At 41.6% G+C, this 25,356-nt stretch overlaps 2 protein-coding genes across 19 annotated transcripts in view; one reads left to right on the top strand and one right to left on the bottom strand.

The window, feature by feature from the left end:
* Positions 1-25,356, top strand: part of GLIS3 (GLIS family zinc finger 3) — a 622,522-nt gene that overhangs the window by 120,717 nt on the left and 476,449 nt on the right. The gene's annotated exons all lie outside the window — the stretch shown is intronic.
* Positions 15,951-16,909, bottom strand: LOC121475863 (peroxiredoxin-1-like). The gene has a single exon (XM_041729565.1). The coding sequence runs from the start codon at positions 16,892-16,894 to the stop codon at positions 16,208-16,210; it is 687 nt and encodes a 228-aa protein (XP_041585499.1). The 5' UTR covers positions 16,895-16,909; the 3' UTR covers positions 15,951-16,207.

The following is a 25,356-nucleotide window of genomic DNA, read 5'->3' as shown; positions in this document are numbered from 1 at the left end:
TGGTGGGGTGAGGGGTAGTGAGTATTAGAATTAATAAGATATACTCAAAAATACTTACTGAGCACCTACTGAGCAAAATGACATCATGAGCTTGCATTATTTTGAGAGAACCAGACAATAAATAATATATAAAATACATGTCCACTGGTAAAAAAAAAAATGTATGGAGCAAAAAAAGTAAGGAGTTAGATGGCATGAAGAGGTGGGCTTGGGGGTGGGTTCATAATTTTGTTTTACTAGAATTATTATAGAAGGCCCTACTGAAAAGGCATTATCTCCATAAATACCTGGAGTGGGTGAGGGAACTGGCTAAGGGTGTTTTAATAAGAGCAGAATGAAGGAAGGGCAGAGGTAGGAGATGAGGTCAGTGAGGTAACAGTGGGACATGGCAGGAAATGGTGAGAGTAGTTTGTTTTTTTTTTAAGATTTATTTATTTATTTATTCATGAGAGACAGAGAGAGAGAGGCAGAGACATAGGCAGAGGGAGAAGCAGGCTCCTCGCAGGGAGCCTGATATGGGACTCGATTCCGGATCCTGGGATCAGGGCCTGAGCCAAAGGCAGACGCTCAACCACTGAGCCACCCAGGCGTCCCGGTGAGAGTAGATTGTACAGGACCTTGTAAGTACTTTGGCTTTTACTCTTTGGTAGAAATTCCTGGACACTTTTGAATGGAGAAGTAACCTAATTTGACTTTGGCTTAAAGGCATCATTCTGGTTGTTGTATTGAGAATAGACTGAAGGGAAGCAAAGTGTGGAAGGAAGAGACCAGCCAGGTGACTAATGCCATGATTCATGTACAGATAAGAATTAGACCAGAGTTGGCAGTAGTGAAGAGACAGTGAGAAGTATGAATTCTGGATATATTCTGAAGGTAGAGCCAACAAGATTGCTAATGGATGAGCTTTGACAACCTAAGAGGAAGAGAAGAGACAAGGAATTCTGGCCTGAGGAACCAGAAGGAGAAATGCTACCTGGTGTGTTGAGGAAGATTGTAGAAGGGGTGGATTTTAGGTGGAAAGATCAGAATTTAGTGTGGACAGATCAGGTTGGAGATGCCTGTTGGTTAACCAGATGACACTGTGGACTAGCACTTGGTTATTGGAATCTAGAATATGTGGGAGAGGTTGAGACTTACAGCGAAATTTGGAATCGTTAGCAGATTTAAAGCCAGGAGACTAGATGAGGACACCATGGGAGTGAATTTAAGGGAGAATTGAAGAAGAGGCCTAAGAACTGAGCCCTGGGTTACTTTCCATTTAGAGATCAGGGGAGGAATCAGGGAAGAGTTGATAATGAAGTTAGAGGAAGACCAGGATTTTTAGGAGCCCAAGTAAAGAAGGTAATTCAGGGAGCAAACAGTCAACTCTCCAATCCTGCTAATGTGGGAAATAGGGTGAGCACTGAGAATTGGCCTCTAGGTTGGGCAATATGGAGGTCATCAGAGAACTTGAGAAGAGTAGTTTCAGTGGAATGGTGGTGGGGAGGAAGAACAGTAACCATGGACGAAATCATACTGGTACAGAATATATAGCACGTGCCTGTGGGGTCAGAGAAACCAACTGGGAAATTCTGTCCCCTCATAGGGAACACAGAAATGCTCAGGGAACTAATGGACCAGAAAATACAAAAGATCACGAAGCAAGACTTGCAGCCAGAGGATGCCTTGAGGACAATAGACTCTAGCTGTGGGTGTTAGCACAATTCCAAGAGAATCAGGTAGGATCAGGTACCTACAGTGATCAGCAGGTTCAGGGGTCCAGGGGGTAGATCAGCCCAGTGTCTTCATGAACAATGACAACAGTATGGAGGTTACTACATGGGCCATCATTACATTCCTGTTCTACTGCCACTACAAGTACACAGAAGCTTACCCCCAGGCTCAGGAGCCATCTCAGTAAGGAAAATGGGGAAGGAGGATATATTCTGAAAGATGGAGCATTTCTCTCAAGACTCAGGGGTGAGCTAAGACAATAAGAGAGTGTTTCAAAGTGGAATTAGCTAAGTTATATTTAATTGTTATGTTGAACTCTTCCCCCACCCCCCTAACTTCTATCTGTTGGCAGACTCAAAACTCAGAAAATGTCAGTTGTGTGAGCTAAAGGAAAGTGATATTGGGGATCCTTGGGTGGCGCAGTGGTTTGGCGCCTGCCTTTGGCCCAGGGTGCGATCCTGGAGACCCGGGATCGAATCCCACATCGGGCTCCCGGTGCATGGAGCCTGCTTCTCCCTCTGCCTGTGTCTCTGCCTCTCTCTCTCTCTCTCTCTGTGACTATCATAAATAAAAAAAAAATAAAGGAAAGTGATATACTTTTTTCTCATTTGATTTGTAGTTAATAAGCTTCTACTTGGGTATAGACATTTTGGGTTATTTATGGATTTAAAACTACATGTTATTTCTGTTCCCCTGTGGTAATTAAAAGTTGGCCATATAAGAAAATATGGAAAAGTATGAAGAAGTCTGGAAAAAGAGGAATAGATCCGGAAATCCCAGGGAAATAATAACCTCACACTAGATCAAGCCATGGAGATCTTGTGAATTCACCACTGAGCAAGAAGCAAAGCCATTTGTCACTGGCATGTGTTAAATCTTGATGTCTGCTCAATCTTTGTGTCAATGTCAATGTGAGAAGTCTCCAGTCTACCACCAAAAATATGCTGTGCTGTGCTTTTCTTTCTGCCTGCCTGCCTTCCTTCTCTCTCTCTCTCTCTCTCTCTCTCTCTTTTTAAACAAAACTTGTGGAACTTTCAGCATCCCGTGTGAGCAGACAAGGGCAATGGGAAGCTTTCTGCTTGAATTTAATGTACCAGTGTCTGAGGTAGTGGGTCATTCAGAACCACCTTGGGCCACATTTCCATCTCTACCAAGAGCCCAGCATCTCAGAATGTTCCACCTTAGAATTGGAGCTGTTTCATGTCAGGTGACATGTGGATTTGAACAAATCTGTTACCACTGCTTTCCTCTAAAATTCAGCTCTTGAAGGTTGCTGTAAGGATCAGTGATAATGTATTTAGAGTAGCACCCCTGTCTAGATGCTGAAGAACTGCTGTTATTAACAGAAACAGTGAGAATAGCATTCATCTAAGCCAGTAGTTTTCACAGATTTTCTGAAAAGTCCATGATTAAAAAAGGGAAATTTAATTTAGACCAGTGGTTTTCAAACCTGGCTATGCTCAGAATATTCTCTGAGGCTTGTTAAAAACACATACCCTGGTGTCACTGCTAAACATTCTGATTCACTAACTCAGGAGTGGGAAGTGGGCATCTGCAGTTTAACAGGTTCCACAGGTGATACTGTTGCACAAACCAGTGCTTCTCAGCCCTCGCTGTGTATTAAAATAGGACAACAACTGGGGAGCTATGAATGTTTCAGATACAGGGGCCACACTTTGGACCAACTGAATCAGAGTCTCCAGATAGGTGGGCACTAGTGTTTAAAAAACTTTCCATGGGGATGTTCATGTGCTCTGAGAAGTTTTATATTCGGGGGGCACATGGATGGGTCAGTAGGTTAAGCAGCCAACTCTTGATTTCACCTCAGGTCAGGGTCTCAGGGTCCTGGGATCAAGCCCCATATCTTAGTGGGGAGTCTGCTTGTGAATTCTCTCTCCCTCTTCCTCTACCCCTCCCACCCCCTACTCTCTTTCTCATTAAATAAATACATAAATCTTAAAAAAAAAGAGGTTTTGCACTTCACTTTGTGTCAGCAGTATCTGAGCTGCTTGTCAAAAACCCCATTGCACAGGCTCTGCTGGTGCCATTCTGAGTCAGATTTCGTTGGACGGAGGCCCAGGAATCTTCACCCTAGCAAATTCCACAGGCTCTTATGCATAACACTCTTAAACAGTGTTAAGGACTATAGTTCTACATCAGTAGTTCTCAAATTTGGTTGCATGTTGGAATCACTTGATAGCTTGGTCTCACCCCCCAGATATTCTGATTGAATTGGGATGAGGTTTGGTCTGCTCGTTAAAAAATTTTAAAGCTCTCTTGTTGATTTGAATACCCAACAAAACTTGAGAACCAGTGGTCCCTGGATCAGTAGCATCAACATTATCTTCTGGGAACTTGTAAGAAATGCAGATTCTTGGGCCTTCTCCCATACCTGCCGAATCAGAAGCTCTGGGAGTGGAGCCCAGTAATCTGTATTTAGCAGATGCTTCTGGTGATTCTGATGCACACTAAGGTTGGAGAACCAGGGGACTAGACCTTGCTTATTAGCACAAATCACTTAGCAAGGACTAATGGATCAGATTAGCTGGTTGACATTGTGATTTAAGGGGCCTGGCCCAAGGCTGGCAGGGTGTAGTTGCTCAGTGCATACCTGTCCAGAGTACACATGTGCCTCTAGGTGCATGTGGGAGATGCAAGAGCTCTGAGGTCAGCCCTGCACACACTGGTGCTTCCTCAATTGATAAGCCATGCTCTATCGAAAGAGAGCCCAGCCCATCCAAGGCAACCCAGGGGCTTTTAGCAGCCATTTCAAGCTTTGATGAGAGCTCCCTCAAGACACTATTTGCAGTAGATTGTTAAAATTTCGATTCCTGGGCCCTACCAACAGATGTTGCTTTGGTGGATCCAGCGTGGCCACTAGGAAACAGCATTTTACGCTGGTATCTACAATGATGCTGATGTAAATGATACGTAACCAACTGAAAAATACTGGCTTAATGGGCTATTGTCCTGAAGCTTGGTGAAATCAACTTATGGAACCTTCAGATTTTAGCCCTAGTTTAGATTCAGAAGGTTTGGACTCCTCCATCAATGCACGGATAGCAAAGCCAGGTGTGAAGTCACTGGCCAAGCCCAGTGTCTGGTTCCAGAGCTCAACTTCTGATGTCAGTGAAAAACTTCTTTTGTTCTGGGACTCACCAACCCCATCATTGCATTGGAGACCGGCTTTGAAATTTCTTTCTGGTACTCTCCCCCAACCACTCCTGGGCTTAGGAAATTTTACAGAATGAAAAACCCAGTTTGCCCCTCCTGACCCTAACTGCTCATGACTGAGGCTTGTCACAAGTGGCTGAAGGGAGCAGGTTGAAGACTCCTTCCCCAGAGAAATCCAAAATGCTGCACGTATTTGGCCTCTAGGCGGTGCCAGCCTTTTGGAAAACAAGGCTGTTTATGTAACAGATTGGCAGTTTGAGCGGCTGTGTAAATGTCATTCTTTAAAAATAAAGATGAAACTCTCTGTTAACTCAAACAGGAGCAAATTAAAAAGTAGAGTGAAACATCTACTTCGTGAATACAATTCATCCGCTGTCTCTGGTACTTCAAAACGATACCTTTTCTTCAAATGATAACTGGCATCCTCCCACTGGCTTTAGCTAGGCAGTGACAAAACAACAGACCACTTCACTCACTTCAGTGAAGAAGAAAAATCCAGTCTGTTAGGATAGGCTTCATGTGACTCATACACTCAGAGACCGGATCCTTTCTATGTAACCAAACTCAGAAGCCGAATAAGCTACTGAAATATGACTGAGCTTTGGAGTTTATTCCCTGAAATGTATTGAGGAAGTATTGTATTAAGAATCTCAATTGTTTCTAGACCCAAAAGATGATTATTTTTTCTTGTGAATCACCAGGAGGGTCCTTGAAATACCAATTTTCAACCATTTTAAGGGTACATCTATAATACATAAAGCCACCTCATTTTGAGGGCTTTGTGTCTTGTTTCCTAATGCAGAATCTCAACCTTAGCTTCAAAATGGAACTATTAGGAAGCTTTTAAAAATCCCAAGCCTGGGTGGCTCAGTGATTGAGCACTGCCTTTGGCTCTGGTCGTGATCCCTGGGTCCTGGGATCGAGTCCTGCACTGGGCTTCCCATAGGAAGGCTGCTACTCCCTCTGTCTATGTCTGTCTCTTTCTTTGTCTCATGAATAAATAAATAAGTACAATCTTTTAAAAAAAATCTCAAGGCTCAGGCACATACTCCAAACCAATTAAGTAAGAATCTGGAGGTAGGACCCAGTCAACAGTATTTTTCAAAAGCTTGTTAGGTGATAATGTGAAGTGACCCCTTTGGTTCCTTCACTCTCTGTATCTCTTTCCTAGAATTCAGACCCTTGTCCTTGGGGCTGGCTGCAGGGACCATTGTCCAGGACTCACACTGCTTTCTCCTGATTTGTCTCTCTCTGAGTTCTGCTCATGCAGACTGATCCCCAGTGGACCCATCTTTAGTATTTTATGCCCATCATCTCAGATTTGTCTGAAATCCAATGGTGGCTACGTCTTGATCTCAAGCCTGAGGCTTCAACCATGCAGTAATGGTGGATAGGAAAGATACCTCCTAGATTATTTAATATGTTGGTTCCAAAAACCAGCCCAGAGATGAACTCTTCTGAATAAGAATAAAATATATGCTAGACTCAACCCCCAAAAGGCCCATTAGGTAGGTCTGGAGAATAACTTAGCAAGCTGTGTTTTAATCAGCTAAACCTTCAATACCTAGGGGTAATAGAATCTCAGACGGGATATGACTTGTTCAGTGTCTCTTGGCTTGTTAGGAAAAGAGTCAGGCTTAGAATTGAGTGTCTTGACTTCTATGAAAAGAAGTCATGGTATGGATAAATATAATTTTTGTATTTCCAAAAAAAGAAATCCAATGAATTTTCTTTCTAACCCTTACCAGTCAGACGTTAGGGAAATGGCAAAGCATTCTGGAGAGTCCTATTTGGTTTCTAGCCCCTGCTTAGGCACACATTAACTCTGAGGTTTGGGGCAAGTATTTTCATCTCTCTGAGACTGTCTTCAGTCTTTCAGGTAAGGTGCTGCATGTCTCATATGGTTTTGTGAAAATTGAATGATACAGTATAAGTAAAGAGCTGAGTGTAGAACCTGGCACTGAGTAAAGACTCAAAACTAGCTGCTACTGTTTCTATTATTACTGCTATTTATGTTGTTCAGCACCTATCTGGCTTTGTGATATGAAAGAAAGAGAGCCAAAATGATTGCCCAGGAGGGATCCACCATGTTCTTTTAGTTCTGTGTTGCTGGAGACCCTCATCCAACTCAGCATGTTAGAAAAAAAAAAAACATGCAGGCATCTGAAGTTTTGTTAGCTGTGTTTTCCTGGTTATAAATGAAATACACATCATTGCAGAAAACATTTGAAATGTTCAGAATCATTGGCAAATATTGCCTTCAGTCTTTTAAATTCAAAAGTATTACTTAAACTAAAACAATTTAGTATTTTTATTTTCAAATTAATGGTGATATAAGAACTTTTCCCTGTCATTAATCTTTTTGACTATATCACCTTAATAACTGCATGGTATCCAGTCATATGGCTGCATTTAATTAACCATTTTCTGATTTTTAGATAATTTATATTTTTTGATTTTTGTAATAATTAACACTTTGATGAGTGTCCTTGTAGATAAGTCTTTTAAAAAGTTTCTGATGATTTTTTCAGCACTAAATCCTACAATGAGAATTTTTGGTTAAAGGATTTATGCTTTAAAGATAGAGAACAAACCGAGGATGGGTGGGCGATGGGATAGATGGATGATGGTCATTAATAAGGAGGGCACTTGTGATGAGCACTGGGTGTTCAATGGAAGTGATGAACCACTGAATTCTACTCCTGGAACCAATATTGTACTGCTTGCTAACTAACTAGAATTTAAATTAAAAATTTGAAAAGAAAAGATAAGATTTTTGCTAAGTAATTGCGAGATCATTTTTTGGGAAATTGTACCAATTTGTGCCCTGGAAGCCAGTGGTACTACCAACTTTGAGTATTTTTCTTTTCTAATTTCAGAGGTAAAAAAAAAACTCATTTTAGTGCATTTGAAGATATTTACTAGTAATGCTGGATTTTTACATAGATATTAACCATTTATAGTTCGTCCCCTGAGAATTATCTGTTAACTTGGTCTGTTTGTCTCTGGGAATTTAATGTATTCCTGATCTGTTTATACAAGTATTTCTATATATAGTTGACAGATAATTTTGTAGACCTCTTTTCACAGATCTTTTAACAAATATATAGTGCAATTTGTATGTTCATCTGTCTACTATCATAAGGGCTCACTCACTAAAGGAAATAATGCACACATTGTAAAGGACTTGGGATATTAACTTTGATTAGCTAGAGCTCCACGTTTCCCTTAAGTGGTAGCTTGGTGTAATGGCTCATGGACCTGGGTCCAAATCCTGGCTTTGCCACTTACAGGTTTTGTGGTCTTGGTTTTCCCATATAATCTTTGTGAGCCTCATTTTCCTCTTCCATAAAATGGAAGTTATTATATCTAGTTTTCAGGGTATGTGTGAGCATTCAGAGTGGTGGTGCTTCTATAAACACCCTACTGCACATGTCACAGTTAGGTACCAGTAGTGGAAGCAATGATACCAAGGTATTGAGGGCCCTGACCTAGGACTGACACTCTGAGTATTGGTGGCCTGGTGTGGCATGGTGGCTTTGGCTCTGTGGAGCCTTGCCAGTTGCACCAGCAGTAGGGGGTTAGTGGATAACCTTGGCCACAGGGATCTCTGAAGGATACGGGGCCAAAGAGGAGGAAAGCCATGCATGCTACACGTCAATGAAAAGTACTTCTTTTGAATTGAGATGATATACTGTTTGGAGGCTCCCAAAATTAGAGCAGGGAGGGGATTTTGCAGTGGGCTAAAGCCAGTGAAGTATTGTTTTCTATTCCTATTATGACCCCACTTTGATGTCCTGCTGTGGTCTATTGATAACAAACAGATGGGGAAATGGAGCAATGACTTGGTCAAGATCACATGGCCCATGACTTTCAGACACAGGCCTCCTGACTCACCAATTACTGCTCTTCTACATCTTGTCACCAGGGAAATTTTTCTGAGTCAGCAGATTTTTACATTAGATGGTCACAGTACTGTATTAACTCCTTGGATTTCTTGGAACTAGATACAGACATCAAGGACAGGATGAGGGAAGGATCAGTCAGTCAGTCACCTCACCATGTACCCTTACATCTGGTCCAGCCGGGGAAGGGAACTTAGGGCATTTCAGCCACAGACAAGGGACCCAGGGAAAGCTTTCATGGCTCCTTCTAGGATAGGTCTAAAGAGATCATGATGTTTCTATGGTCCTGCAGGGTAGCTGCCACACACAGGCTGGGTCAACACCATCCCCCAGCCGGTGGGCTACTGGCTGGGGGATGGTGCCAGTGGGCCCTAGAATCATTGCATTCTGGCTCTCTGCTCTCCACACCCAAAGGCTTTGTAGATACAGGAAGCACGTGAAGTTGAGAGGACTCTTCAGAGAATTTGAGCAAAAACCTTTTGCTGAGTAGCATTGCCGGTTATTTTTATTTGCTAAATCTGGCAACCCAACGAGCAATTAAGGATTTGCTTTAACTGAATCATTTTGTTTAGCTGCCTACATTAAATTGATCCAATTCACAGGTTAGAGCTTCATTTCACTTTGTGTTATAGACTTTAATCATTGTTGTCATCATCGAGGTATTCCTTATGCTTCTCATTTGTTTTAATTATGGCACTGAGATATTCAATAAAAATAGGTGGAGAGGGGTTTTTATTCTGAGAGCTATTCTCATTTTAGTTAGGGGTTGAAGGGAGCAGGCATAACTGCCCACGGCTGGCCAGGCTTTGGAAGGTCAGAAGTAGAAAAGGTCTGTGGACACCCGGTCCCTTAAACAGATACCTTCTGTAGTGTCTTTGTACATAGGAAGGAATGCCACCTCTTGCAGAAGTGGTGGTACAAATGAGGGAGTAGGGGAATGAAAGGAGAGAGTGGGCAGGGCAGTGTGGGGACAGCATGCTGTGCCTGACCCATAGCTTACTGGGCCAGGCCAGGCTGTTTGGTGTTCACCAGGGTAACCTGTTGCCAGGAGGACGACAGTAACTTCCCCATGACAACCCTGGAGCAAGGTCCCTGGCATTGCAAACAGGGCCAGGAAAGTCCGGCCCTCCAGTAGGCCTCCTGCTTAATGAGCATGCATTTGCACTGCATTCATTTCTGAAAAGGTGGAGGGGGCAGAGGGCTCTCACCAGCTTCCCAGCCTCTCCAGCCATCAGCTCCTTGACAACCCCACCTTTCCTGTCCATCTGGATACCCCAGAGCTGCCTGTTTTTATACTTGCTTGTTTTGAGCTGGTTCTGTGCTTGCTTACTTTCTCTTTCTTTCCTCTTTTTTCTTTTCTTTTCTTAATTTGTAGAAGGTACGAATATTGTATTCAGAAGGCTCTTTTAGAAATAGAAGATTTAGAGCCTTCCTGGGACTTACCCTATACAGTCTTTAACTGTCTCCCTGAATCACCTATAAAAGAATCAGTGCCCATTTCCCAAATTTTTAACTGAACCTGTATGAGATCACATTGTGAAGTCACACATTCAAAACTCCTGAATTATGAGTCATCCTATTGCTTGCCACAGGAAGAAATCACTTTTGTTTCTAACTGTTTAAGCCTGGAACTGTAAATCTAGTCTTTTCCTCTCCCTAAAAGGTCAACAAAGCAAAAATGGTAGCAGCATTCTGGGTAAGATTTAAGGAATTCAGGAAGCTCTCAAAGCAAAATGATATCCTCTGGTGTTGCCTGAAATTCTATCTTTTTTGTTATTTGGAGCTTTATAATCACATAATTTCTCTTGGGAGGAAGATATTTCCGATCAGGTGTAACACCTGGAAGTGATGGGGAATCACAACAGATGAAGCAGGGAGGTTCCTCCCATCTCCTTGCATTGCAGTTTTGTCTAGAGCAGCCTTCCCAAAGTTCTGGGTGGGAGGAAGCTAATAACCTTTCTTGAAAAAAAAAAAAAAAAAAGCTTCCTAGCCAAGTTCATTTGGGAAGAGCAGTATTGAGAGGTCATTGAACAAGATCTTGTTCTATCACTCTCTGAGAATGTTAGAAATTTCTTGCTGTCTCTTAGATTAAATATTATTTGCTGATTCTTTTTTTAAAAAAGATTTTATTTATTTATTTGAGAGAGTGAGAGAGAGAGCATGCACACACAAGCACAAGCAGGGAGAGGGGCAGAGGGAGGAGATGTGGACTCTCCACTGAGCAGGGAGCACAACGCAGGACTCAATCCCAGGACCCTGGGATTATGACCTGAGCTGAAGGCAGACGCTTGGTTAAGCCACCCAGGCACTCCATACTTGCTGATTCTTAAGGAAATTAAAATCAATTTTTAAAAAAAGTCTTAGTTTTTTAAGTTTGTAAAATGAAAATAACAGTAACTGTTCCATGAAGTTATCCTGGGGCTTGAAGGGGGCAGCCTAGGGATGAAGAAGCTGCCATAGAGCAGACAACCAGTGTCCTAAGGCCCAGTATGGAGCTGAAAAGACTAACATTGAACCCACTTTCCTAGTGTCACAAGAGGGACTGTAAACAAAGAACAATATACTGCCCATCTCAGAAATAACGATACCACCAAATCCGTAGTGTGTGGCATCTAGTAGATGCTTGATATATTTTCTGGATGAGCACATAAACCTGCATCTATACCAGATGTAATATATATCAGTAGGGTCCACATGGGGATGATATATTTTCTGGATGAGCACATAAACCTGCATCTATACCAGATGTAATATATATCAGTAGGGTCCACATGGGGATGATTCTTGGAGTCATTATAGTGGCTCAAAGGTTATAGAAATTTCCATCTACCTCATCTAACAGTCCAGAGATGGGTGGGCTGTTTAGGGTGAGTAGAGTACTCTCTGCCTCAAGAAGTCATCCAGACACCCAGGTGGGCTGTTTTTTTCTGCTCTCTTCAACATGGGACTTCCACATCTGAGTACAAGGATGCTGCTACAGTTGTTTCTCTTTCCAGAGAGAGAGGAGGGAGGGAGGGGGGAAGACTGGAATAAATGACTTTGCTAAGAAAATCATATGGACCAGAACTTGTCTGGTCCAGAACTAGTCTGTGTGACATGACTAGGCTATGGAGTCACACAGTCAGGTACAAAGAAGACAAAGTTATTAATCTCTCTCTAGTTGGGCAGCCATGTGCTTAGCTAAACTTTGGGGGAGCTTATGTTAGTAAAAAGGAAGACAGTAATGGTGGATATTGAGGTCCAGTTAGCAATCTCTGCCACAAAGACCTGCCTTAATTGTATTCCTAGGTCTAAGAGGGAAAGCTGCCATCAGTAAACATGGATCTTGTGGTGTTGGGTTGGAGTATTTTCTTCCATTTGGGGATTCTGCCTGGAGAGATTTAGACAAACTGGAGCGTATTTGCAGGACTTCAACCAGGATAGTTAGGATTGAGATGGGACTCTAAAGTATACAAGAAATCCTTGGAGAAATTAGGTGTATTTAACTTGGAGAAGAGAACATTTAAGGACAACAAGATACCTGTTTTTAAAGGACTAAAAGGACATATGGCTAAAATGAACAAGTTAGGAAACAACAAATGCTGGCGAGGATGCGGAGGAAGGGGAACCCTCGTACACTTCTGGTGTGTACACTTCAGGGAAGGCAAGCTGGTGCAGCCACAGAAGTTAAAAATAGAGCTACCCCAAACCCAGCAATTCCACTACTAGGTATTTACCCAAAGAACACTAATGTTGTGATCCAAAGGGGCACCTGCACCTCAATGTTTATAGCAGCAGTTACAAAAGTCAAACTACAGGAAGAGCCCAGATGTCCATTGACAGATGAATGGACAAGAAGATGTGGGATATATATACATATATATATATATGTATATATGTATATATATCCCGGAACATTACTCAGCCATCAAAAAGATGAAATCTTACCATTTACATCGACGAGAATAGAACTGGAGGGCATTATGCTAAGTAAAATAAGTCAATCAGAGAAGGACAATTATCATATGGTTTCACTTGTATGTGGAATTTAAGAAACAAGAGGATCGTGTGGGAAGGGAGGGAAAAATAAAATAAGTTAAAATCAGAGAGGGAGACAAACCATAATAGACTCTTAACTCTAGGAAACAAACAAGGTGGATGAAGGGATGGTGGGTGAGGTTTGGGGTAACTGGGTGACAGGTATTAAGGAGGGCACTTGATGTAATGAGCACTGGATGTTATATGCAATGGATGAATCACTAAATTTTACATTAGAAACTAATGATAAGCTACATGTTAACTAATGGAATTTAAATAACTTTGAAAAAAAGGACATAAGGAGTCTTGAGTTGAAGAATGGCTAGGATTATTCTGTGTGACTTGAAGAGATAAAAGCCATGGGCTCACACCTCAGTACCCTAGGTGCTCTCCCTCCCACCCCCATGTACCACTCTACAATCCAGTCATCTTGAGTGTGCTTGAGCTCTGGTAATGAATCATGTTTTTCTCTTACTTCTGGGTCTTTGTCCAGGTGTCTCCCCCACTGGAACACTCTTCCCTGGTGTCTCTTTTCTCACCCAGATCTTCAGCTGAGTATTTTCTGCTCATTCTTCAGATCTCACCCGAGACCTTTTAACTGTTAGGAAACCATGCCTCACATTCAAGTCTGTGTTCAGGGCCTGCCTTCTGGGTTCCCATTGCATCTTGCCTTCTTCATAATAACCTATCAACATTATCATAATGAGTGAGATTTATTACTGACCACTCCCACCAAAGTGCAGGTTTAGGGAATTTTTCTGCAACTGGATAACTTCTCTGGAGCCTCTCTTCTATTTGTCAAAAATCCCACCTTCTATTTCAAGGGACCAATGAGTGTCCTGAGCTTTTGAAAAGGAGAGGGGGTAAGGGAATCAGTGATTGGATTCAGTTCAGTAGTGGATTGAATAGTGCCCCCCCAAATTGATGTATACCTGGAAACTTAGAGTGGGACCCTCTTTGGAAATAGTCCTGACAGGTATAATTAGTTACATTAATATGAAGTCATACTGGATTAGATGAGTCCTAAATCTAATGGCTGGTGTCCTTACAAGAAGAGGAAAGGACATGCAAAAGATGAAGGCAGAGATTAGGGTCTCTATAGATTAGGGTTTCCCTAGAAAACTAATACAGATGGTCCAGAGAATAGCAGACTGTCTTAAGGTGTCATGCATGTAGCAGTCAGTAGAGGGGCCTAACTGGGCAGCAATGGGAAGAACAGTTAACGGGATCCTTTGCACAAGTGATGTGCAGTGCTTGCTCAAATGGTAGCAGGTGATCTTCAGACATTGGCTTAGCTCTCTCCTAGCCCCCTGGTGCTTTTGATGGGTGATGATGAAAAGTTTCTCAGTGTTGACTCCACTTTGCCCAAAGTACCCCCTGAGTCCAGTCCCTCTTCTCAGCAAGCCCTGCTATTGCCCAGGTGTGACCCTTCTAGTTCATCCCCACCTTTCTTCCCAGCCCAGGTGGGGGTCACTTAGTTTCTCCTAGACCTGAACCTGGATCGTCTTTCCAGTCCACTGTCAAGATGGATTTCAAAGTGTTATCCCTGGAGCAGCAGTAACAATGTCACCCAGGAGGGTCCTACCAGTACAGATACTACTCATCCCAGACCTACGGAATCAGTAACACGGGGTGGTTGCCAGCAACCTGTGTTTTCATAGGTATTCTAGGCAATTCTGATGTGCCCTAGAGTTAGATCATTCTCCACCATACTGTCTTGGGGCCCTGACTCTTAATTTTTAAGGGCCTTTTCTCTTGGCAGAATCCAGACATTTTAAGTCAAAATTATTTGTCTTTCAAAATTGCTGTTTCTGCTGTGGGCTTCAGGTGCCTGCATTGGACATCACAAAAGTGAGTTCTGACCATTTATATCCATTAGCATTTCTGCTGGAATAGTCGTCATTTTCATCAAGGATATGTGAAAACCTTTGGTTGACTTGGGGAAGGATGCTGTTCAAGGAAATTAGGGAAAGAAAAGCATGAAGATTAGTATTTCAATATCATATTTCATTGCATTCATTAATTCACCTGTACCTCTCTCTTGACTGTAAACTCTTTGAGAGCAGGGTTCATTGTTGGATTAGTAGCACTCAGCTGTGGGCCTGGCCACTTGATGAAAAGATGAAAAAACTAGTAAGTTCTAGAGATCGTGAGTGGGGGCATTCCTGGAGGTGTTAACCACAGGGTAGGTGTGGGGATATTGTAGAAGATATTCTTGTATCAGAAGGTGGTCAGATGAGACAAATTTTCAAGTTCTCTCCCACCCCGGGATGCTGTAATTCTTGTGATGGGAGGCTGCAGAGAGAGAGAGAGAGGGAGGGGCATGGCTGTGCAGTACTTGGCACGGTGTTTAGCACATCTGTACTGAGAAATGCTTCCTAGTCTTTTGACTTCTTCAATGAGGGTACAGTAGGTGGGGTTATGGTGGCTCTTAGAAGTTCCCTGACACCACCTAGTTCCAGGACAAATTGTGAGGTGTTAGAAATACTCATTGGGAAGCATTTTATCATTCAGAGGTATTTTTTTTTTAGCTGTTATATTTGTAAATTCTCTGACTTTAATATTGAAATGTTGATTACCAGAAGCAAGATGAAAAAACAAAGACTAAGACCTTCAGTGGGAAAAAGTGGACTTCACACACATGTGCCAAAGTGCCTGGTTGATTTTGTGTGCACCTGGAGTCGAGGACCCTTCTAGAATGTTACTTTTGGATGGGACTTCAGAGAGCTTTTGGTTTATAGTCAAGGAAACTGAGGCCTATGGAGATGGAAAACTTCTTAACCCCACATGGCTGTTCAAGCAGACAGTATATCAGGGAAATGAAAAAGGCTTGAGCCATTTCTTTAAGTGGCAATAAGACAGGATTTGAGAATCTTATTCATCATCATAGACTTTTTGTAACAAAACACTGTTGGTGTCTTTCCAATGTGCCCTCTGCACTCACCTCACAAGCTGTGGTTACTGGAACTGACAAGAAGCAAGTAGGGAACTCATGTTGTCATTCTGCTGCCTACAGCCTGGGAGCACTGTGTCAGACTCCTGTCCTAAAAAGTAATAATAGTGTAATAATAGTGGATGCTTACCACACAGCAGGCACTGATTTAAGGGCAATCTGTGTTTCTTTCTTTTTTTTTTTTTTTCCTCAGTTCAAGTTTAATAGAAACAACAAAAGATCAAAAGTGATGCCTTGCTACTACTGTACATATCAGTTGGCCTGCCCCATAGCACACCTCAGACCATTCTCTCCAGAGGAGAGCAGGAAAGGGCTGTCTTGTCCCATACCACATACCACATCTGCAGAGTCTAAAGTCTTGTTATAAGCATGACAATAATACAAAAAAAAAGATTCTGTTTTCATGGATGCCCCACTGCAGCCCAGCCCTAAAATGGCGAGGCGCTCACTTCTGCTTAGAGAAATATTCTTTGCTCTTCTGGACATCAGGCTTGATGGTATCACTGCCAGGCTTCCAGCCAGCTGGGCACACTTCCCCATGCTTGTCAGTAAACTGGAAGGCCTGAACCAGTCGCAGAGTCTCATCCACAGAGCGACCAACAGGAAGGTCATTTACAGTGATCTGCCGAAGGATACCTTTATCATCAATGATAAAGAGGCCCCTGAACGAGATGCCTTCATCAGCCTTTAAGACTCCATAGTCCTGAGCAATGGTACGCTTGGGGTCTGATACCAAGGGAATGTTCATGGGTCCCAGTCCTCCTTGTTTCTTGGGTGTGTTGATCCAAGCCAGGTGACAGAAATGAGAATCCACAGAAGCACCAATCACTTGACAGTTGAGTTTCTTAAATTCTTCTGCCCTGTCACTGAAAGCAATGATCTCCGTGGGGCACACAAAGGTGAAGTCAAGAGGATAAAAGAAGAATACAACATATTTTCCTTTGTAGTCAGATAGGCTGAGGTCTTTGAACTGGCCATCTGGCATAACAGCTGTGGCTTTGAAGTTGGGAGCAGGATGCCCAATTTTGGCATTTCCTGAAGACATCTTGCTATGGGCAGTGCTGAGGAGACTAACCGCCGAAAACCAGTCAGGAAGAAGACGCGTCCAATCTGTGTTTCTAACACTGTCCATTCTCACAGTCCCTGTACAATAGAGACAGTCATCATCATCCTTATTTCACAGATGAGGAAACCGAGGCACAGAGAGGTGAAGAATCTCATCCAAGCAGACATCACAGTGACTCTCCTGTCAGTCATTTCTTCATACACATGGTCATATTTGGTTTTAGGAGTCAGGAGACTTCATCTTTCTTGGGGCCCAGGACTTAACTCCTCTAGATTTCTCTGCTTTAGAGGCTGACGTGCTAGTGGAGTATGATTTGGGGCAGAGCCATAGTTTACTTGTTCATAAACGTGAGCAGTTGGGAGGCAGAATGTCAGGTGAGGGTCCCAGATTCCACTCAGTTTCTGTCTGTTTTGCTGTGGTGGTCTGAGGTGTGAACACTTTTACCTGCTGACAGCTGGTGGGTGGGATGGCTTCCTATCTGGCTTTACTCACCTGGAGCCCCAGGTAGAGCTGTGTCCAAGTCATTCTTCAGGGACCATGGTAATATCTGGGCTGCCTTGGAGTCCCTGGGGGAGGCTTGGAGAGATCTTTTGTTTTCTTGCGCTAGACTTCTCAGGCTGTAAGGGATGAGTCAGTCTCAAGCTTCTGGTGAATTCTGTGGAACATGCCTCGCTGGCACTGAAGCCCTAGAGTAGCAGCATCCACAGCTCTTCCCAGCAATGGGCCACATGACCAGAAAACCATATGTGCCCAGCTACACGAGCATGACATTGCTAACAGTGATGAGTGGGAAGAGAGTAGACAGCCCTCCAACATGCCTCCAACATGAGTCATATGTGCATATAGGCTTTCTTCTTCCTAATTTCCTTTTGCCCAGAATTCTTCTGAAAGCCCAGGCTCATCATGTAATTTCAGTGAACTTAACTTGAACAGCTGAACAAAAACACTTGATTCCATTGGGCTTTTGGTACATTGGTCATTGATGACAGACCTCAGGTACGGTAGGAGGAAAATGATCGATGGGGGAAATTAGGCCCAGGTTAGGGACCACAGCTTGTCACATGACATTATGGTGTAACTGCTTGTGCTCAAGTCCAGGGGGCACCGCTGGCATTGACTTCAAAGTGGATGGCGTTCCCCCCTGCCACCGCTCCCCTCTGCCTGTAGTTGTGCAGTGTGGTGACACTTTTTTTGTTTTTTAAGGTTTTTAAATTTGTTTTGTTCATGAGAGAGACAGAGAGTGGCAGAGACACACACAGGCAGAGGGAGAAGCAGGCTCCATGCAGGGAACCTGACATGGGACTCTATCCTGGTTCTCCAGGATCACATCCTGGGCTGAAAGTGGTGCTAAACTGCTGAGCCACCCAGGCTGCTCCTGATCACGCCTTTAATTAGTGACTTTGAAGGCCCTATCCATCCAGCTTCACAAAATACAAAGCTCAGATATATCCTTGCTTCTCTTTTCATCCCTCATGCCTCCTGATTTGGTACCCAGTTCCAGTGTGGGTGTCTGCCCCTGCCCCTCCCCCCACCAATAACAAGCATTTCTCAGGCACCTGCTGGGTGTCCTTCATTTCAGCTCAATTCTAATACCATCTACCAGGAGATAGAGTCAGATCCTAGAGGCTAAGAGCTCAGGCCTACTACAACACTGTCCTTCACACACATTTCAGATGCCAAAGTCCAGGTTGTTGGAGCACCTGGGTGGCTCAGTCAGTTAAGCGTCTGCTTTTGGCTCAAGTCATGATCCCAGGGTCTTGGGATGAAGTCCTGCATCAGGCTCCCTGCTCAACGGGGAGCCTGTTCCTTCCTCTCCCACTCCCCCTGCTTGTGCCCCTCCCATCAAATAAATAAATAAAATATTAAAAAAAAAGTCCAGGCTGTCACCTGTGCTTCTGATGAACTGGCTATAGATTGGAGGTTCCAGTGACCTACTCCTTGGATTCACTTAGTTTGCTAGAGAGGCTCAAAGAACTCAGAGAAACATTTTACTTACTAGATTCTAGGTTTATTATAAAAATATAGAACTCAGGAACAGTCAGAGGAGATGAAGAGGGCATGGTATGGAGAAGGGGTGAAGAGCTTCCTCGTTCTCTCTGAGCAAGCCACTCTCCCCAAATCTCCACATATTTAAAACCCAGAAGCTCTCTGAACCCCATCCTTTCATATTTTTATGAAGATTCATTATATAGGCATGAATGGTTAAATTGTTGTCCTTTGCCAATTATTTCAGCCTCTAGCCCCTCTTTCCTGTGCATTAACAGAGTGAGAAAGCAAGTAGTGAGAAGGCAAAAGAAATAAAAATTTCAGATTAGAGTTGAAAATCTTGATTCATGACCTTGGGAGAGCTGTCTACCTCAAGATGCTGTCTACTTCTGGGGAGGAACCCCCCCCCCCCCCGCCCCAGTCAGTTTTCATTTAAGATCTCCAGCTGGTATGCAGTTCCAAAAGTCTGAAAGAATCCTTTTTATTTGTGGGGATGTGGGCCCAAGGTTCAAGTCCCTGAGGTATGGCTGCTGTCTGGGTAGTGAGGAGAGCCTGGTATGGCTCCCTTCAAGGAACCTTAAGGGCATCTGTGTTCTTTTGAGATCCTAAGTCAGAAGGGTGGGAGAAAAGAAGGAATGTTAGTTTGGAGGGTTGTAGCCAGGTATTTGATTGAAACTAGAGGAATTCGCTATCCAGTTCAGTTCATATATATATAACAAAACCTCAAAGACCATGAACAGGGGAAGAATTTGATACCTACAGGTTGTGTTACAGTTTTCTACTGAAACATAATTTTTCTTCTTTTTTCTTTTTTTAAAATAAATTTTTATTTATTCTTAAAGAGACCCAGAAAGAAAGACAGAGACATAGGCAGAGGGAGAAGCAGGCTCCCTGCAGGTAGCCAGATGTGGGACTCGATCTGGGACTGGGATCACGCTCTGAGCCAAAGGCAGACGCTCAACCGCTGAGCCACCCAGGGGTCCTAATTTTTCTTCTACATTACCCATCATTTCTACATCTACTCATTTCTACTATAGATAATTACACTAAAACTAATTTATTTGCAGAATAAATCTAATTTTATTAAAGTTGGCCTGATTATTTATGTAAGTGCTGCAAGAACAGTGATTGGCCATATAGGCTTTTTTTTTTTTTTTTTTTTTTTTAAAGCCAGATTTAAAAATCTGCTTTGCTGGAACTTTTCATAATGAATCTTAGATTGGACTTTTATAGGCTCTCCAGGCTAAGAAGCCAAGCCAAGAATTCATCAAACTTCACTGGTAATACCCATAGATTTGAATGAATTCTTCTCTTCTTGAGGTCTCCAGGATATCTTGAGGTTCCTGGCCTTGCCAGGAAGTGACCTACCTTCCTCGCCTGCTAAGGCTGCCAGGAACCCCATAAGCACAGTACCCGGTTGATTTTTCCAAGGAACTTCTATTGGTTCCATAAAGTCAATTGTAGTATCTTAAAATTACCTGGTTACATCTGATTTTATGCATCAAATATGACATTTCAGCACAGTCTTGCTCATATAGCCCATGTTTCCAATTGTGTCCTGTTGCAAAGAAAACAGATTCTTATTGAACTTATGCAAATAACTATATTGCCATGAAATAAGTATAGAGTTTCCAAATTCTGGAGGGATCGGCTAGGGAGAAAAATGTTTCATCTTTGTTTCCAGAGATACATTTTACCAAATTGCTGATAGTTTAAGAGAAAGAAGATTTTCTTAACTCTAGAAAAACAAAACTTTAAAGAGCCATAAAGTTTCAAACAAAAGTCATAAACATTATAAAAATTATCCTGTTCAGTCCTATGTAATTAATTCTTGTTGATCTTGATATTTTGTTCATTTTATGAAGCCATACATTTCTGCCTTAGAGTTCTGCCAGCTCTTACCCAGTTCAGTGTTGTGATCTGAGAGTTACAAGACTGAACTCTGAACTTGTTAGAATCCTTTCCATGGGTCTTCTTGAAGATGAAACAGTTTTGCAGGAACACTCGGAAAAGCATCCTAGTAAATCAGTAACTGTAAGGGACAAAGGACATAAAAATGACCATAGTTAAAGAGCTGATGAGAGTTCATTATAATGCCATTGGCAAGAAAATGTGGTTATTTCTGTGACATACAGCATTTTAAGGTAATAACTAGAATTATAAGTGATTAACTTATACCAGAATATATATCAGATTTCTAGGAATTTTATATAATTGCTGCAACACTTATATTAATAATATATCCATACAAATATAATGTAATTATTCCTTCTTATTTGACAGTGCTTCTCATGTAATTTAGCATAGCAAGTAAGGGTAATTATCTAATTAATGTCTGTCTTTTTATGAGACAATAAATCTTTTGAAATGTTCCAGGGACCCTCTAAAAAATTCCAAACTTACAAGTCAGACTTCATTTAGAATTTGATTTTGGAAAGTTTGTCAAAAATATCATAGGGTTTTATATGCTTGGCTAATAGAATCACAGGTCACTGAAACAATATACTTAATTATCTATTTAACTAATGTGACAAAAGATTTCAAAGGCAAATACAGAGTGCTATGAGCAAAGCTTCACTCTTATAATATTAAGAAGACTCGGTTTTCTTAAGTAATCAAAGACATGATGAAGATAGCACAGAGCACAGAATATTGTTTTAGGAAAACATGAAATATTTGTTTTCTAGGCATATTACTTGAAGGGAAAGGCCTGTCACAGTTTCTTATTGTCAAGAGCGGACCAAAAGTTTAGGAAAACCTTGTCCTTTGAGCAGATGAAAGAAAATTTGTAGTTTTACATAAGTATATTATTGATGTCAAAGTTTATTTTTTAAAACTCTTGGAATAACAATTCAGTTTTAGCCAGCTTAAATACTCAAGGTAAAATTTCCTCTTGTCTCTTTTCCCCCAACTTTCTGTAATCCATTTAGTTTAGTTTTTTTTTTTTTTAATCCATTTAGTTTGTCCTTTGTTCTCCTCTTTCCCATTCTGAAGGAACCAACTTGACTTTAGGGCAAAATTATTTTCATTTCTCTTAACAAAAAATGCATCTTCATACCTTGACATTTTCTTAGCCAAAAACACATCTTACTTTCCTTGTATCCAGAGTTTTTCCCTTATTATTTCTAGTAGTTTTAATCATATTAATCAGAGTTCTTAACCCTTATAAACCTTAATTTCTAGTGAAAAGTTAGAAGTAAGCAATGTGAAGTGTTACACCAGCATTCTTTAGATTGGCAAATTCGTGACTATGTTCATAATTCCTAGAAGCATATGCTTTTTCATTAATACAATATTTCAGTGAAGCACAGGACATATTTACTAACAGACCTAAATATCTTTAGTTCCTCTGTAGTAAGAAGCCAAAAGTAGATAAAAATTGCGTTCAGTAATTAATGTCTCATTATTTTATCTCACTTGGAAATGATCTAGATACTCAGTGAATATGCATCATTTAACTTATTTGGTATAACTTTGTTTCAAGTTACTAAAAAGGTTTTGGATATTTTTAAGTAGATGTGTAAAGTATCATTATTCTTGAAAATTTCCTTTGTAAACTTATATCTATTTGATTTATTACTTCTTAACAATTATGTTTAGATCACCTATTGACACTTCATGAGACATTAAACAGGTGTCATCTTAGTTTTCTTTCTTGCTGACAGATTTTATAACAGAGATATCATGAGCTTATTTGACTTTTGGTAAATCTAGGTAAAATAAAAGTATTATATTTAATGCTGATAACTCTAAAGATATACCTGTTTTGATTAAGCCAACAAACTTAAACTAACTTTTATTTACTGAAGATTGTCCTAGATCTTGTGACCTTGGAAAACATTTGAGTTAATGTTTATATTTCTGAGAACAGATTTCATTTATATAGTGACTTTTTTTTTGTCCTTAAGCTTGTTTCTCTTTAAGCCAGTAAAATAAAGCTCTTTACAAATTAATTTTGGCAATGCCATATGGAGGTAGGACAATATCACACATTTATAATATACATACATAAATGTATATAAACATACAGATAGATACAAACAGAAAGCTTGTAGCTTTTGTTTTAAAGTTCTAGCCATGAAACAGGTATCATAATTTAAAAATCACTAGTTTATAGAAACTGTTGGATCTACAATTGTGTTTCTTGAAGATGGCATGAAGTCAAGTTTGTCTGCTTAGAATGGCTTTAACATGTTTACTAATCTGTGTGGAGATCTTCCAGATTTTTAATTAACCTGTTTTCCCAATAGCCCCTTCCTCCTTTTCTTTTTCTTTCCCTTCTGGTAAGTAAGAATCAGCTCCCTGAAGTTTGCATTGAAGAGATGGCCCTCAGTTGTGAGAGAAGGCTGGTAGAACATTTACTTCTCAGAAGCACTGGGAAAGAATGTAGGTTCCTCTAAGGAGAACTTCTGATCATAAATCAAGAATTTTATAATACTTGCAAGGCTTTGGAGGTAAATAGGGAAGGTTTTGGGATTGGTAAAACTGATAGGAAGGCTTTGAATTCTTTCTAGAGTGGCATTTCTGTTTTTGTAAAGACTTAATTTATAAGACAAGTACAGTTGTTTTTACTTCCTCAAAGGATTGGGATGCAACCTGAATAATATCAAGGCTGATCCACTCATCTACCTACATTATCTTCAGTTTGCTTCTTTATATCAGGGAGAAGATCTTCAACTAAGATGAAAACCAAAGGATTCCTGTGTTCTAGATATAGTGCTATTTATCTTTGTAATGTTTTTCTTTCCCTTGGTTAACACAGTTTCATTTAACTTAGGGGAGAAGGTCTTAAAACCCTTCCTATCAGGGCAGCCTGGGTGGCTCAGCGGTTTAGCGCCACCTTCAGCCCAGGGTGTGATCCTGGAGACCGGGTTCGAGTCCCGTGTTGGGCTCCCCGCGTAGAACCTGCTTTTCCCTCTGCTTGCCTCTCTCTCTCTCTCTGTCTCTCATGAATAAATAAATAAAATCTTAAAAAAAACCCCACCTTCCTATCAAGCTTCCAGTTTGGCTAACTTCTGATCATAGAGTTACTTTAAATTCTTTATAATCTCTTGTCAGGTTTCCTGGCAGTATTGAACCAACCCAGTGGATGCAAGAGGTATCCTCAGAGAGGTATAGAAGATACAATCCTCCCATGATCCAGAGCCACTCTCAAAAAATAGCCAAAGGAAAAAAGATTTAGACAATTCCCTTGAAAGCTGGCAGCAATGAGTAAGACCCTATCCACAAATGGAGTGCAACCCATATTTTTGTATGTCCATGTTTTGGGGGTTCCCAATCTGACAGTTGCCAAGCCAACTATTAGAACACAATGACAGGGCAGCCCGGGTGGCTCAGCGGTTTAGCGCCGCCTACAGCCCAGGGCTTGACCCTGGGGTTCCGGGATCGAGTCCCACGTCGGGCTCCCTGCAGGGGAGGGACCTGTATCTCTGCCTCTCTTTCTCTCTCTGTGTCTCTCATGAATAAATAAGTCTTAAAAAAAAAACCACAATGACAAATAAAAAGGCAGTAGCTGTCCCTCGGAGAGAAAGGATCTATAACTAATGCATTCCCAAAGGGAAATTCATGAGTCACTATTCAAAGATGTTATTCTTACAAATATTTTTTTGCCTGCCAATCTGAATTCCAGAAGAAAGGAACAATGTGAAATTTTACCTTTCCCTCTTGACCAGACACAACAAACAGAGATCTGGGAGAGCTGGCTTTGGTGGGAATTCTCACCATTTGCTGGCTTTTACCAGTTTCCTCAGGATCCCATGTGCAGGCTCTGAAGCAAGTGGGGTGTCTCAGTGGGTCTCATCCTGGTCACTGGAAACTGTAGAGGAGGATAAATAAATTTCCCTCTACCTTGTATACTGACTCCTTGGCTGAGACCCCTTTTTCTCTAGGGCACCTTCTAAATGAATAGGCTTATCTAGGTTAAAAGTTCTCTACTGTGGTCATTGTAATTCAGAATTATCTTTGGTTAGGGTAACCTTTTGGTTCAGTCTTAAAACACCTGAGTCTTTACACTGGACCCAGGCTGGTTTCCAAGTTGTACCAGTCTGACCCTGGCTCCAGTCCAGTTTCTAAGTCAGGCCTGGTTTGAACGCAGACCCATTCTGACTCTGTACCCAGTCTGACTCTAGCTAGTTTCCAGAACTAGCCCAAGAAAGGAAATGCTCGAACTCTGGAAGTTCATAGTGCAAAAACTGTGGAGCTGGCATAGAGGTACTTACCCATCACCTGCAGAGGAGCAAGAAAGCCGTGAGCCTAAGGCCCAGCAGGTACCTTCCCTTGGTTGCTCTTTGCTCCTTGAGGCCATGGGGATTCTCCTTTGGTTCCCTCTTCTGACATCAAAACTATCAAAAGATAAACTGAAGCATATTAACAGCACCAAGCCAGAAGTAGTTAGGAGTGCTCCACCAACAGGAGCTTGGGGATGGGCTTTAATAGAGAAAAGATGGAAGAAAACTAAGGAAATTGTTGATTGGATATAGCTTAAAGCCTAGTTGGCTCTTTGTGGTTGATCATCGTGAGGATTTTTAATTTTGTAACCTTGA

The sequence above is a fragment of the Vulpes lagopus genome, chromosome 2 (genome assembly GCF_018345385.1).
Source record: "Vulpes lagopus strain Blue_001 chromosome 2, ASM1834538v1, whole genome shotgun sequence".
Lineage (NCBI taxonomy): Eukaryota > Metazoa > Chordata > Mammalia > Carnivora > Canidae > Vulpes > Vulpes lagopus.
The sequence above is the reverse complement of the archived record's forward strand: the minus strand, read 5'-3'. Positions and strand labels throughout refer to the sequence as shown.

What these genes read in the sequence shown, in the direction of transcription:
- LOC121475863 (XM_041729565.1), bottom strand. Translation starts at nt 16,894, where the DNA reads ATGGACAGTGTTAGAAACACAGATTGGACGCGTCTTCTTCCTGACTGG.